Source organism: Anastrepha ludens, chromosome 3, assembly GCF_028408465.1.
Source record: "Anastrepha ludens isolate Willacy chromosome 3, idAnaLude1.1, whole genome shotgun sequence".
Classification (NCBI taxonomy): domain Eukaryota; kingdom Metazoa; phylum Arthropoda; class Insecta; order Diptera; family Tephritidae; genus Anastrepha; species Anastrepha ludens.
Window position 1 is genome coordinate 84,426,992 of NC_071499.1, and position 14,320 is coordinate 84,441,311.

The 14,320-nt window shown below is 33.7% G+C and overlaps 2 protein-coding genes across 5 annotated transcripts in view; one reads left to right on the forward strand and one right to left on the reverse strand.

The window, feature by feature from the left end:
• Positions 1 to 14,320, reverse strand: part of LOC128858315 (mucin-17) — a 109,689-nt gene that overhangs the window by 94,312 nt on the left and 1,057 nt on the right. The gene's annotated exons all lie outside the window — the stretch shown is intronic.
• LOC128858318 (uncharacterized) overlaps positions 1 to 14,320 on the forward strand; it is a 69,628-nt gene that overhangs the window by 54,796 nt on the left and 512 nt on the right. For 3 of the 4 annotated variants that reach the window (XM_054094484.1, XM_054094485.1, XM_054094483.1), the window contains exons 5-7: positions 4,029 to 4,158; positions 11,898 to 12,095; positions 13,570 to 14,264. In XM_054094484.1, the coding sequence (XP_053950459.1) occupies positions 4,029 to 4,158; positions 11,898 to 12,095; positions 13,570 to 14,264 (1,023 nt within the window). The remainder of the gene's footprint in view (positions 1 to 4,028; positions 4,159 to 11,897; positions 12,096 to 13,569; positions 14,265 to 14,320) is intronic. The other variant, XM_054094487.1, reaches the window with a different exon arrangement.

The following is a 14,320-nucleotide window of genomic DNA, read 5'->3' on the forward strand; positions in this document are numbered from 1 at the left end:
ACATGTTGCACAAGTGGTCAAAACATACTTAGAAACGCTCAAATGGGATGTCCTACCCCACCCGCCGTATAGTCCAGACCTTGCGCCATCCGATTACTATCTCTTCCGATCGATGCAACATGGCCTGGCTGACCAGCACTTCCGTAATTACGATGAAGTCAAAAAATGGATCGATTCGTGGATTGCGGCAAAACCGACCGAATTTTTCACAAAGGGAATCCGTGAATTGCCAGAAAGATGGGAAAAAGTAGTAGTAAGCGATGGACAATATTTTGAATATTAAATTTGTAACCATTTTACGTCAATAAAGTTTCAAATTTCGAAAAAAAACCGCACGAACTTATTCATAGTCCTATTATTTTATTTACGAGACCTACATAGGCAAAAATGCCGCAGCTGAATGGGCTGCGTGACTACCATTCAGAAGTGGGCAGGATCGAGTCTACGTGCATGAAACAGCAAATGACACAAAAAGTATTTTCTAATAGTGGTCGCTCCTCGGCATGCAATGACAAACCTCCGAGTGTATTTCTGCCATGCAAAAACTCCTCGTAAAAATATCTGCCGTTCGGAGTCGGTTTAGGAATGTAGAACACCCAAAAAGGGTATAAGCGCCATTTATATTATATACATATATATATATGTATATATTTATATAGACAAAGATATATAAATAGCCAAAATCGTTTAAGCAGTTAGCGCGCTAATTAAGAACAAGAAGATCTGCCATTTTGAATTTTAAAATTATCTCATGAATTTTTGAATACAAAAAATGACATTCGTCATTAAAAAGGAAACTATTTTAAATAAATATGAAGACTATGACCAATAATTCAAAACCAAGTCATTTTTGGGCAGAAGAACGGCTCAGTTGATGCAGAATGTTTCATAAATACGCATTTATAAATTGATATGAGTATATACATACTACATACATACAATATGTATGTGTCTGTATACGTTTGATCAAATAACTTAAGCCGACTTAGCACTTTTTTCCGTCAGGCACTAAATTACTTGCTTTTCTCAAAATATTTAATCATTTATAGCCGTAACTTGAGTAGCCATCTTAATAAAGGTTCAATAAAATATTGTAACGAAGTCACCGTAGCTCAACAAGTAGATATGAAGTGATTACACTTGTTAAATATTAATTTAGAAAAACTAGAACAGGTCTATAGGATAGTTAGCAATTCTAAGCAAATGGAAAAAAATATTTTCCGAGATGGAGAAATTTTCTGTTGTTTTGTAAGGCGCAATCCAGAGGTGGGACCAAACCCGATTTATTTAATAAATTTCATAAACATATTGTTGTTTTTTTTTTCAATAAAAACACTTGTTTACTTCATTAAATTAATATTAATTGAAATATGATAGTTGCAGTTGCTCATTTCTTGTACACTCCTTTGATATCTTGTGCGCATGAGTACACCTAACTCCCAAAAGCTGTTTACACTTACTTTCTAAAGAAATCAGCAATGGAAAAAGTACAAGCTCAAATAATACTCGCATAAGAGTACGCACATAGATGACCACGAAAACAAGATGGGTTTAATTTTTGCTAAAGATTTGCAAAAGCATGTTCATTTTCATGAGTAACTATAGTATTAGGTTAAACAACTTAAAACAAAAAAACCGCAAAAATTCGTATCAAGTAATTAAATACTTCGTCATTTGAAAAACCAACACACCATGAAGTTGGTGGAAAAACGTATGAAATTGAAAGTTAGTCGGTGGCTATAAAATATGCATACAAACCACCATCGCATAGGTATGTACGAGTACTACAAATACAAGTACATATGTAGGTACAAATAGATTTTTATATGCATTGTCATAGGTGTACGTACACCGCTTTTGGTAAAGCAAAGAATATGAAATATGAACTCAAACGCGTTAAAAATAAACTATACGCCTGTAAAAACGAAATGAATGCCATGGAAAATGTTTTTTTTTTTTTTCAATTTTCTAATTCTTTGGTTTGGCATTCGTTTGAAACCAGGTTATGGAACGTCAACAAAGTGAAGGGTGACATCCAGTAACTGTGAAAAAGTTGTGGTTGTTGGCAATGTTTAATTTTCACGACATTAGAAGCGCACTTTTTCAAATGCAGACACCTAAAGTTAAATTAAAGATGTTCATATGTGCATAATTATTCGTACACACTTACATATGTACGTTTGTAATAGAAGTGGCGGATCTAAAAAGTTGCTATGGAGAGGTTTTATTACACTGAACAAAAAAAAACCATTAGTTAAAAAAGTACTTTTGTAGGGCATCAATGCCTTAAATGTTTTCCAAAAGCATTGCTTATAAACTATTTGAAAATATGCCAAAATATGAAAAAAGTTTGAGGTTCAACCAATGTACCTATGTATCGCGTAATTATATGTGAGTGCATTTCCATGGTTTGTTTATAAGGTAGCTGGCTCCAACTAAAACTGAATATATTTTCTTTCAAAAGAAATTAACAACAATTGTGGCAGATCAACATGCTTATTAATATACACAAATATGTCAATATAATATATAATATATATATAATATATAATATATATATATAATATATCGAATTTCAACAAAATGTAAGAATGTGTTAGGTTAGGTTGAACTGCAATTTCAGGAAATTACCAAGAAGATATTCGCGACAATTGAACTAAAGTCAATCCTTGTAGCTGTCCCTCTCATGGATCCATGTACCACATACCTTTAATGACTTAGATACAGTCTAAGTAAACAGTAAGATCTGAAATCGTGAAACTTTGCACAGTTGATTTTCTAGTCGATTTATCTCCTGTGCATCTGTTATTTTTACATATTTACATCTGTTGTGTTAACATCAATTGAAATTACATGAGTTTTGCAAAAGGTATCTATTTGTCTACATTAGAATTTAAAGCAAATTTGAGTTTCGTCAATTCAACAATCGAAATGGTGATTTTTGTTTCAACCTGAACAGAGTAAAACAATATATTGCACATTTTTATGCCGATATTCTTTTTGCCCTAAAGTAAGAACTATATTTCCAACTTAGTGAAATGTTTCGAGACTTCACTCTAATGCGCATAGCCACCACAGGGTGTCACAAAAGCTATAAACGTAAAATTTTTATTTTTGTACTAATCTTGATAATTTTTTTTATTTAATTATACGAGTATTCATTGGCCATTATTTATTGTTAACTAAGTGTGTGAGTACAAATAAAAAAAATACGTTGTTTTTTTGTCAAAGTTTCAAGCTCTCTTGTGGAAAAATGGTTACATGTGCCCACGGCAGTCAATTCTACGTTACCGGAACGACCCAACTTTATATCCGCCCAAGGAATGTCATTCCAGCAGTGTATGAGTGGGGAATGTTTATGCTGCCACAACAACAACAAACGGTTACACACCGCGACCTACAACTAGTTTCCTTCTTTGTGTTAGCATATGCATTGCATAGGCTTTGGAAAAAACTCCTCTCCTCTTGTGGCGATACACGATTCACCGAGTTTTAAGCCCCTTCATAAGAATGAATGTACTGCTCAGCTATGTCATGGGTCTGCGATCGGTACAGGTGGAAGCCAGAAGAAGCAAAATGGAGCTTATACGGCAGATGGAATAAGACATTCCTTGTCTGTGTTATCACAAATGTGACCTCAATGCTCGATCCAAATGCACAATTTGGTTCGATAATGGTTTTAGCACGTTTCAACCGCTTATAATATATAATACAACACCGCGCTAGTTTCGCGATACAAAAACGCTTTCCTGTTAGGCTGTCGTGGTGGCTGTGTTCACCTGTAAAAAGAAGGCTTTTGAGACCTTTCTGCTTTCATTGTTTTAGAATCATTGTCAAAGTTTTTAAAGGATGGTGAAGGATGGTGATGAGGAATTATTCACAGATGCCTTCGCACGACGTTTTCGATCTGGCATTTTTAACCAGTTTTCTACTTGTATAGCCAATAGACTATTTGCATTGCATGCAATTTGATTAAGTTTTTACTTTTACTTTTATTATATGTATGGTTTTTCCTTTTCTATGTACAGCTAACACTTGTCGCTGACGCTTATGTGGGCACTCAGGAGGTCGATATACCCGTCGACACGACTCTATCCAGCTTACACGTGAAAATTGATGCACCCATGCGAACGGCTACGATGGAGACGCCCAACGGTGGTTAGTTCACACATATACACATACACACTAACACGACAACGCACACCAAGAACTATGTTTTTAATTTATATAAAGCAAATATTTACAAATGTACTACTAATATCAACGGAAACAATTTCAAATTTCGCTTGAATCCCTTTTAGCATTAACACTATGCGACTATTAAAGACAGCATATTTAACATACAAATAATCCAAGTTCTAACTTAACTTTGAATAACTAGAAGTACTCCACCATAACAATTTAAGCTTTAACGGACTCGGTATAAGTTTTATATTGAAAATCTTATTAAAAAAAAGTATTTATTTATAAACATAAAATATACTAAAACCCAACTAAAGCTCCAATGCGCAGAGGAGCCAGACTTTTTGCTTCACTGTGCGCCAGTTGCGGGCAGAGAGTTACAAGTATGTAAAATATGATTTTACTAAACTTAGTTTTTAATTTGATCTACCTTATGCTCTACAAATGTAAATATATTATATATACTTATGTAACTTAATTATTTCCTTACGAACTTTTGTTTCTTTTTTTTAATGATTATTATACGTACGTACTCTTATGTGTGTCATTATTGTTAAATGTGTCGAAATTATTAAAACTCTTATTTTATGTTTTATCGTAGTACAAAACGAAGCGTTAAATAATATATGCATTTTTATAAATGTTAAATTATACAATAACATGTGTTTAGTTTTAAGTTATAAAATAATAAACGTAAAAAACATTTTTGTGTTAGTCATTAAAGAAATAAATAATAACATATGTTTTTATTATTGTATAACAAATGTATAATAGTTAAAGTGCTTAACAAATGCAAAGGCTTCCCGTGTTCGTTACGTTGTTTTGTCCATCAAATGTAAGTATCAATTTTGTATGTTTGTCATATTTATATAACATATGGTTATATACATACATGTGTATGTAAGTACATACATACATACAAGTATAGACATCCTTATCCCTACGTACTTTAGCACTTAGCACTCACAGCTCAAAAGTTGCACTTTTGTCCCGCACACATACGCTAAATTTTTCACGTGAATAACTCCAATCAAAACAAATAATATGGCTTTACATTAATAATGGATTAAAATATTATTTTTTGTTTTTGTTTTATTATATACATATATATATTTTTTTTTTCGTTTACTTTTCCATTAATAACAGAAGTATACAAAATTCGATATGAGATTCGTCTCCAATGTTTTTTTATTGATGATTTTGAGGCTCTATGCTCCAGTGTGAAATAAAGAAAACGATGATGATGACGGTGAAATACGATTTTGGGCTCCAAAACGATTTAGGGTCCGTACTTCACATATAAAAACGCCGTACCGTTTTGGCCGTTATTTTCTGAAAAACCTGACGGGCTGCTGACTTACAGGTCCGGCACTCGAAGTGTAACCAATTAAAAATGCCATAAATTTAGTTTGGAAATTTACTTTTATTCAATTCAAAGTAAAAAATATGTAAAATTAATACAAAATTGAGAATCAATTTACTTTTACTCGATATGACCACCTTTTGCTTTGAATTTGAAAGCAATGGTGTGGACGTTATGAAGCTCTGACCGTAATCTACTGAACCTGACAGTGTTTAGACAGTCAATAAACGACATTCACCGGGAGACCGTCACCACCTTCTTAAGCTCCCGTCCTATGAATGCCGTAATCGGAGTCCAACCACCACCTATAGCAGATGTAGAGCTCCAGCTTCGTCGTGAGAATCGTGTAACACTGGCACAATTACGTTCTGGATATTGTAGCAGGTTAAACTCCTACTTATCCAGAATCGACCCCGACATACCAAACATATGTCCGGCATGTGAAGGTACCCCGCACGACACTAACCACCTTTTTACATGCCCTCTAAAACCGACTCATCTAACACCCCCCTCCCTCTGGACCCAACCCGTCGAAATAGCATGGTTCCTGGGCCTACCTAGACGAAGATGACCGGTGATATGCCCTACACTGGCGGGGCTTCTATTACTGTTAACAAACAAACGTTATGAAGCTCGGAACATTGTTTTTTAGCCGTTCTTGGTTCACTTGAGCTTTGTGAGACGGTGCCGAGTCCTGTTGAAACGTCTATGGTCTGCCATAGTCGTTTTGGGAGTTTATGAATTGCTTAATTTGAAAAATTTTCTCGTCAGAAAACAAAATGTTCAGAAATTTACCGCTTTCGGCAAAGCGAAGCAACTCCTTCGTTCTCTCTAGTCTGACTTATTGCTGCTTTGGTGTGAGATCACGCGCCTTTTCGATCTTGTAAGGCTTGACTTTGAGGTCATTTTCGGTATGCGATGGATGCTACGGTCAGATATTTTCAGTTCGTTCGCCATTTGATTGGCACTTCGTCGGGGATTTTCGCTCACGAACAATCGCTGGCTCTGATTTTCCAGCCAAATATAATACAATCACACTGTTACGTTTGAAATCCATTACTGATTTTTTTTTCTCGCGTTTACTTTCGGCAAAATACTTCCGCGCGCTTGTAAACAATACTTTGGACTGTCATTTAGCCAACTAACAGACAGCTGATGCCCGTGCATCTTCCTACGCGAGCGGTCTGAGGTTGGTTACACTTCGAGTGTCGGACCCTGTAATCTATACTTAAATTAAAGATTGACCCTTACACGACAATAGTCAAAAAATAAAAAAGTTTTGAAAAAATGTTTCAATTTGATGACCTTATCTCAACTTCTTTGCACACTTCAAAAAAACTTTATATACAATAGAATTACTAATTGCAACAAATTGCATCAGAAATTCAAAGGTTCGCGGGCAATTGTAATGCCTAACGAACGCAACGGCAGCGTAAAAGAGAGTTAAAAACTCTCTCTAATTAAGTGAGTTTCGAGATGTAGAAGAAAAGTTTAAAGAGAAAGACACCACCATGTGACTCCCCCCTATTAATCGATCCCACGACCCTCGACTCTACGTTACCTGCCACTCCAACAGTATTCTTCAAAAATATATGTACGCATGTGCAAACATTTATGCTGTTAATTCAAGTACTCCTTTTAAAACTTTGATCTCGAAAAATTACGAATATTGTTTGATCATACAGATAATTCAGACCCGGTCGATGTGGAGTTTTCAATGTCTTCGCCTTGATATTACGAGTCATTATGTAATATTTGTGTGGAAAATAGTATTTTTGTTTTTAATAATTTTCTGTAAAAAATTAATTTTCGAGTTATAATCAGTGTAAATAAAAGAATGCTCTAGCAAAGCGCTAGATAATATGCTCGTATATTTACAAACAGTTTGTCTCATAAATCTTTACATATAAAAATATTTGGCAAGGAAAAAAGTTTGAAATCGATTTTGCAAGTAATGCTCATATTTATTTGTTTATTTCTATAACAAAAAACTGATTCTATTCTTCCGCGATTTGTAAAAAACAAAAATTATATATTTAAAGTGATTTAGAAAAAAAATGCAATTACAAAAACTTGTTATATGCGGCACTGTCTCAAAATTCTTTTCATATATTTGTTATTTATTATCGATTGGGCATTGGATGAATTTAGTTTGTTTTGGTCATATTCCTGTGGAATATTTTCTCATTCCTCTTTGAAGCACCGTTTTGTTTTTGTTTGTAGAACCCCTTTTTTATTACTACTTTCTTTTCCAAACGCGGCCATTAATTTCCAATTGGCAATTTAGGCGGGAGTATCTAGCACTGTTGAACAATTACTTTATGTACCAATCAAGACCTGCATATGTAACACTTGGGCTTGGGATCATTATCTTGGTATACATAATTTAAATATTAATTTATTTGGATTTTCTGGATCAGTGAGTCCAAATTTTTTTTACACTTAGTTTCCCAAATTTCACTGTGGAAATAATGTTGTTATTTTGTAGGGCAGTCAACGGCTTCCTCCAAACTCTGTTGGGTCCATCGTGGTTATTTAGCATTATTTTTGTCTCATCACAAAAAACGAACCACATTATCCAAATATTCCACTGAGTGCAAAAGGTGAATTAGAGCAAAAGAAAGTCGTTTGACAACATTAGCTTGCGATAGTTATGACTTTTTTCTTGCACTTCTTGATAACAATTTTTGTTTTAAAAAGAACTCTTTGGACCGCTTCGTGACCTACTTTCACACCTTGGCGAACTTCCAAATCTGTGGCTAACATTCTAAGGCTCCACCGCAGTGTTTCGTCAACTTGTTTCACTATTGACCGTTCCAGCCTTGGTATGAGCTTCTTTGGTCTAGCACTGGAGTGTTTTAACTCTAACCGATTTTCGTTTTCTTCGCAATTTATAATGTCCTGTCCTTACATAAATAGAAAAAATTTCGGGCCGCTGTTTTACTGATCTACTTTTATGGTAATCATTCCAATCACTAAGAAAATAATTATACTATACAACATTGCATTATGAAAAGAATTACGAGACAAACTGCATTTATTTATTACGTCCGTTTGGAAATCAAACCAAGGCAAATCCATACAAGGTGATACCAGTAGAACAGCTGATTATTTCACTGCAATTTGGTTGTTTGAGTGTCGAAGTAAGAGTTTTTGAATTATTCTTTTTTATTTTTTGTTTGTATTCTGATTGAAAAAACAAAATACATGCACTGGTACAACTACATTGTATAGATTTGGCTTACACCAGTCCTTTCTTTTTAGTGCCAGTAATTCAGATGAATGACGGAAATGGAATAATATAGTATCCGATATTGACACGTATTTTATAAATGCGCCTCTTAATCACAAGAATGTGTTCAAAGTAAAGTGCGTTTGACTATGGTTATTATTATTATTTTGGTAAAGCTATTAAATATTTACCACACTCCGTCTACCTTATATACGGGTCACTACGGAAACATAAACCCAAGTGTCGTGGAAACGTAAGTGTGTATGTTGTGTGTACCTCGGTATGTATGTATTTGACTGCGATGTAACTAGGCAAAACAAATTTACACAACGTACAAATGTACATAAATAATATATCCTGCTGAACCTAATTACGTTATACTGGACTTCATGAAATGGTGTGCGCGAATTAAATAAGTAAAATAGAGTATTGAATTGTGTATTTAATAAAGGCATTCATATATGCATAATCTGTTGAATATTAAACGTTAGCATTTCTTGAATTTTATCACACTCCCGTTACCTAATTTCAGTTTAACAGCAACAGAAGATCATTCAGATATATTTCATTTTGAATGTTGTCTTGTAGATTTTAATAAGAGTTTGTTTAAAACTACATATTTGATACTGCTTTTCACACTATCACTTTCCTTACAGATTGTTTCCACTTTTATTTGCAATCTTTCTTACACGCAGTTTCTATTGCTTACTTTTTGTACCAAACAAAGTTATAATACGAATACATAAACACACACGAATGCGAATTTACAATGTTTTTTTCCTATGAGTGAGTTTCAAAACAGCCGATTACGGACAACAAAATTATAGGTCACAAACAGCTGTTAGGTGCAGTAGCGTAGCCACATGTGCGATCTTGAGTTACTGAGTTGCCACATAAATTACAGCTACGACTTTAATGCGGCGTTCATGCTGAAATTTAAATACGCAATTATAACGTAGGTTCGAATCTCGATGGAACACCAAAACTAAGAAAAAAGTTTTCTAATAGCGGTCGCTCCTCGGCTGGCAATGGCAAACCTCCGAGTGTATTTCTGCCATGAAAAAGCTCCTCATAAAAACATCTGCCGTTCGGAGTCGGCTTGAAACTGTAGGTCCCTCCATTTGTGGAACATCATCAAGACACAAAACGGGTGTAAGCTGATGGATGCTTGTGTTTTATGTAAATTAAGATGTGGCTTCATTTTTCAATCAGTGTGAAAATCGTTAAATAAAGTTTACCTTACTTATGGTAAAGATATATTTGTCTATAATTCCCTATTCTAATTATAAAATAAATAAATAATTGGCGCGTACACTTCTGTTAGGTGTTTGGACGAGCTCCTCCTCCTATTTGTGGTGTGCGTCTTGATGTTGTTCCACAAATGGAGGGACCTACAGTTTCAAGCCGACTCCGAACGGCAGATATTTTTCTGAGGAGCTTTTTCATGGCAGAAATACACTCGGAGGTTTGCCATTGCCTGCCGAGGGGCGACCGCTATTAGAAATATGTTTTTATTAATTTTGCTTTCACCGAGATTCGAACCAACGACCTCTCTGTGAATTCCGAATGGTAATCACGCACCAACCCATTCGGCTACGGCGGCCGCCTATTCTAATTATAATTGACTAAATAAACATTCGTGCAACAATCTTAGAAATCGTGAATTGTTACGAAAGCGCTCAAAATGTTATTCGAATTAATCAATTTTTCAAAATTACGGTGTTGGTTTCAGCATTTAGATTCTTAACCACATATTTACACCTTCTATTGGTTATGTTAAAATAAGCTCTGCTAAAACAAAACTTTTAGATGAAGACTGCGAAATTAATTCTTAAAACATATCTTTCTTACCAAATTTCTTGACATCACTGGCTTAAGATCAGCTGACATTGACAGCTCAATTTTCATTATACTGCGCGAAACTGCGATCTTACTTTGAAAATGAACTATTTAGATAGCAAGGTGCCCAAATAAGAAAACGGAACAAAGTCAAAACAGAAATTTTACAGATGTTAATAGCCTAGGCAGACGGTGGTCTTAATGGGGTTTAACGACTTAATTCGAAATTATCTCAAAACTTAAACTTAAGTGCAACTAATACAGATTGACCATTCGACTTAATTCTCATAATTTAGGCGGATTAGGGGGTAATTTCGATGGCAACATTGCCCAAAAATTACAGTTAACATCTATTGTGAATGAAAAATAATGCAACTTTTAAAGAGATGAACAATAATGACTGGTTACAATGCTCATTTGCTCTAACACATTCGAAATTATATTAACTGTTTTGATATTTCGAAGCAGCTTGAGAAATTGCAATTGCAGATTTTTTTTAAATAGATAATTATTTCTTAGTATCAGGGCAGCGAATACCCGTATTTGTTGCCTGCGGTCCATCTTTTACTGACAAAACTATCTAAGAAGCAAATCAGCTGTTAATTAATCAGCGAAATAACCGTAGGTCACTACAATTTTAATCGGAATTAACTGTGCAGGGAATCCCGATTAACGCCGTCGTCTGTCTAAGCTATAAAATACAAAAAATATTTAACAATTAGGTAGAGAAATTCGTATTGATATGCGTTCAGCATAAACGACCTATAACTTGACAAATTAGTACGTGGAAAGCTTTGTTTATGGATTACACGCATGAAAACACATTTCAAATTTCGATTATTTAGATTATACAATTTAAACTTTTTTTTTTTTTGTGTTTAAAAAAAGTTGTATAAAATGCCCAAATTCTCAAATACCACAAAATGGTGATGAATCTCTCGCCACACTATGATTTTTATTATTGTAATTTTAACAGGTCCTCGCAAGTTTAACTGTTTACACAATAAAAAATTGTACAAAAATATATATTCACTAAATGAGAAAATGCACTTAAAAGTAGTATGAAAACAAATCAACATCAATGTCTCACATACCAACCTATTTCTTATTATATATTTCTATTTTGTTTTAGTTTTGTAAAAAATATCACCGAGCCATTATCGTCATATGTCATAGTATAACTGTTTCAATATAACCTTTGTTTATTTATATGACTCACATTTTTTATAATCTTCGGACTTTGCAACTCAAGCTTTTTAAATATTTTCTCGCACACAATAGATATTAATTTAAAGAAACTGGTAAAATTTAAGTCACATATTCTTACACTTGGAGCGGACGATCACCGACTAGATGCTTATGTACCTCTGAATAAACTACGCAAAGCCACTGTTTATAAATTGAAAATGGTTCCAGACTCCCTGAATGATGAGTATAAAGTTTTTGTACGAGCCGAACGCAAATCTGATCTATTTCTAGGTAAGTAAATCATAAAGTCTGGAAATAATTCAGTTTCAATTTCGATTATGCGCACATTGGTCGAGAGTAGGAATTACTGTTCCGTAGAATGTTTAAAGTGTTACTAAATGTATGAAAAAATAGAAAAGGGAAGACAAGCAGTCGCTGGTTTTGAATGAAAATAGCCGGTTAGTATAGTTTTCGAACGTAAAATCTTATGTTGATGCAATTGTACATAGCACATATGCTAATGCAACTTTGAGACCGCGACTATGACGCAGATGCGTCTCAATATGTGATAAGCATGAATAAATATTCCAACATGCGTTGATAACATATTCACCCAGGATTGGCATGATTAAAGCGGACCAGCGGGTAACTTATGAAAAAAGTAAGAATTGTGCACATACATATGTAAAGTGTGCAAATGAATAGGAAATACTCTACATACTCGTATATACAAATGATAATAATTTCAACACAAATAATTGCTGCAAACTGATAGAGATGGAAATAATAAACTATAATTTATAGATGTTTGTCTTCATAACATGAATTAATCTATTTATTATTAAAGCTTACAAAAATATCAATTGCAAAATATCATTTTGGGGAATTTTACAGTGACGTAAAGAATTCAGTTTTATTTATTATATTATATCATATTATTCATTTCGTTACATATATTATATATTATATGTAATTGATATATAAACTTTCTATGAGAGGTATACATTCTTAAAAAAGATCTAGTACTTTTCATGTAAGTTTGAGGGTAATATACGAGAAAGCTTATTATAAATATATACAGTTTTTTGTGTGCGCCTTGGTGGTAATTCGATTTGATATGTAAAACGTTGTATTTTTTTAAAATAATTCAAACGAAAACAAATCCTGAACTTTTCAGACAAGAATATAGACGGAAATTAACGGCCAGTCTAAATTAAATTTTACAAACATGTGCGCGATTGTATAAAGTCCCAATACCAGACCGAATTTCGGCATCCTTACTTGTTTGTTAATTTTTCTTTTTTTATGATCTTAGTTTTTACATCTCCTATGTGGATAATATATAGATATTATTTTTAATTATTTATGATAAAATATGGAACAGACATTTTAAATTAAATGGACACATACGTTTGAGATGAGATAATTATACCACCTTAATTACAAATAAAATAGTCTTTCAATTTAGGCTTGAAGTACAGATTTAGAGTCAGACTAGTCTGAAGAATTTGCGAAGAAGTTAAACTCCAATATTATTATTATTACTTTTTTATTATAACTTTTATTATTATTATTTTTCTTTATTCTTGTTTTTTATTTTTAATATTATTTTTGTTTTTCTTAAAGAATTGAATACAGTTCTTAACTAGTTTTAGTCATTATTTGTATTCATTAGTCAAATTAATAATGAAATCAATATGTATGTATATTGCTAATAAACCATAATGTAGTCATTAATTTCATTTCATTTATGTATTTATTTTAGATGATCTCATTAAACGCTTTGACGATTATCTTATTCAAGGTCGAAGCACATATCCCTTACGTTTGCATGATTCACGTTTGAATAGTTTAACAGGAGCATTTACCGATAAAACTATAATCACGCACAGCAATTTACGTTTCGCTAACGATGAAGAACTTGGAGCAATTTCGGCTGAAACACCTACATTAGACATAGCATCTGAACAAAAACCAAAAAATCAGGTTGAAACCTTTTCCGATATTGAAATACATAACCACCCGGTGAATTCATCTAACCACACAGGAGTGCCTACCGCAATAATAAATGTAAATACTAATCCTAATGGCGTAACACGCGGAGCAACAGCCACGTTGTTACAACGCGATGTTACGAAAATCGAAATGGGCCTGCAATCGCAGCTGCTTTTGGCTCCAGGCACGTTGGGCACACTACAGTTTGAAGTCACTAACACTCGCACAGAAGCGATTTATCACAATATACAGGTAGTTGACGAAAGACGATTTCTTTTGCGCCTCAATCCGCAAAGTATTTTTTTGCGACCTGGAGAAATGACAACAGTTACTGTAACAGTTTTAATACCGAATGGCACACCTCTGGGAACCATTGATAAGATTATATTCACCTGCCATGGTGGTGGTACCTCATCGTTGTCACTTAGCTTGAAGGTTGTGAGCTCTTCTGCAATTGACGAACAGGTAATTAATTTTGAAATCCACAAAACATTAAATGTTTAAAGAAGTTATCTCATTTC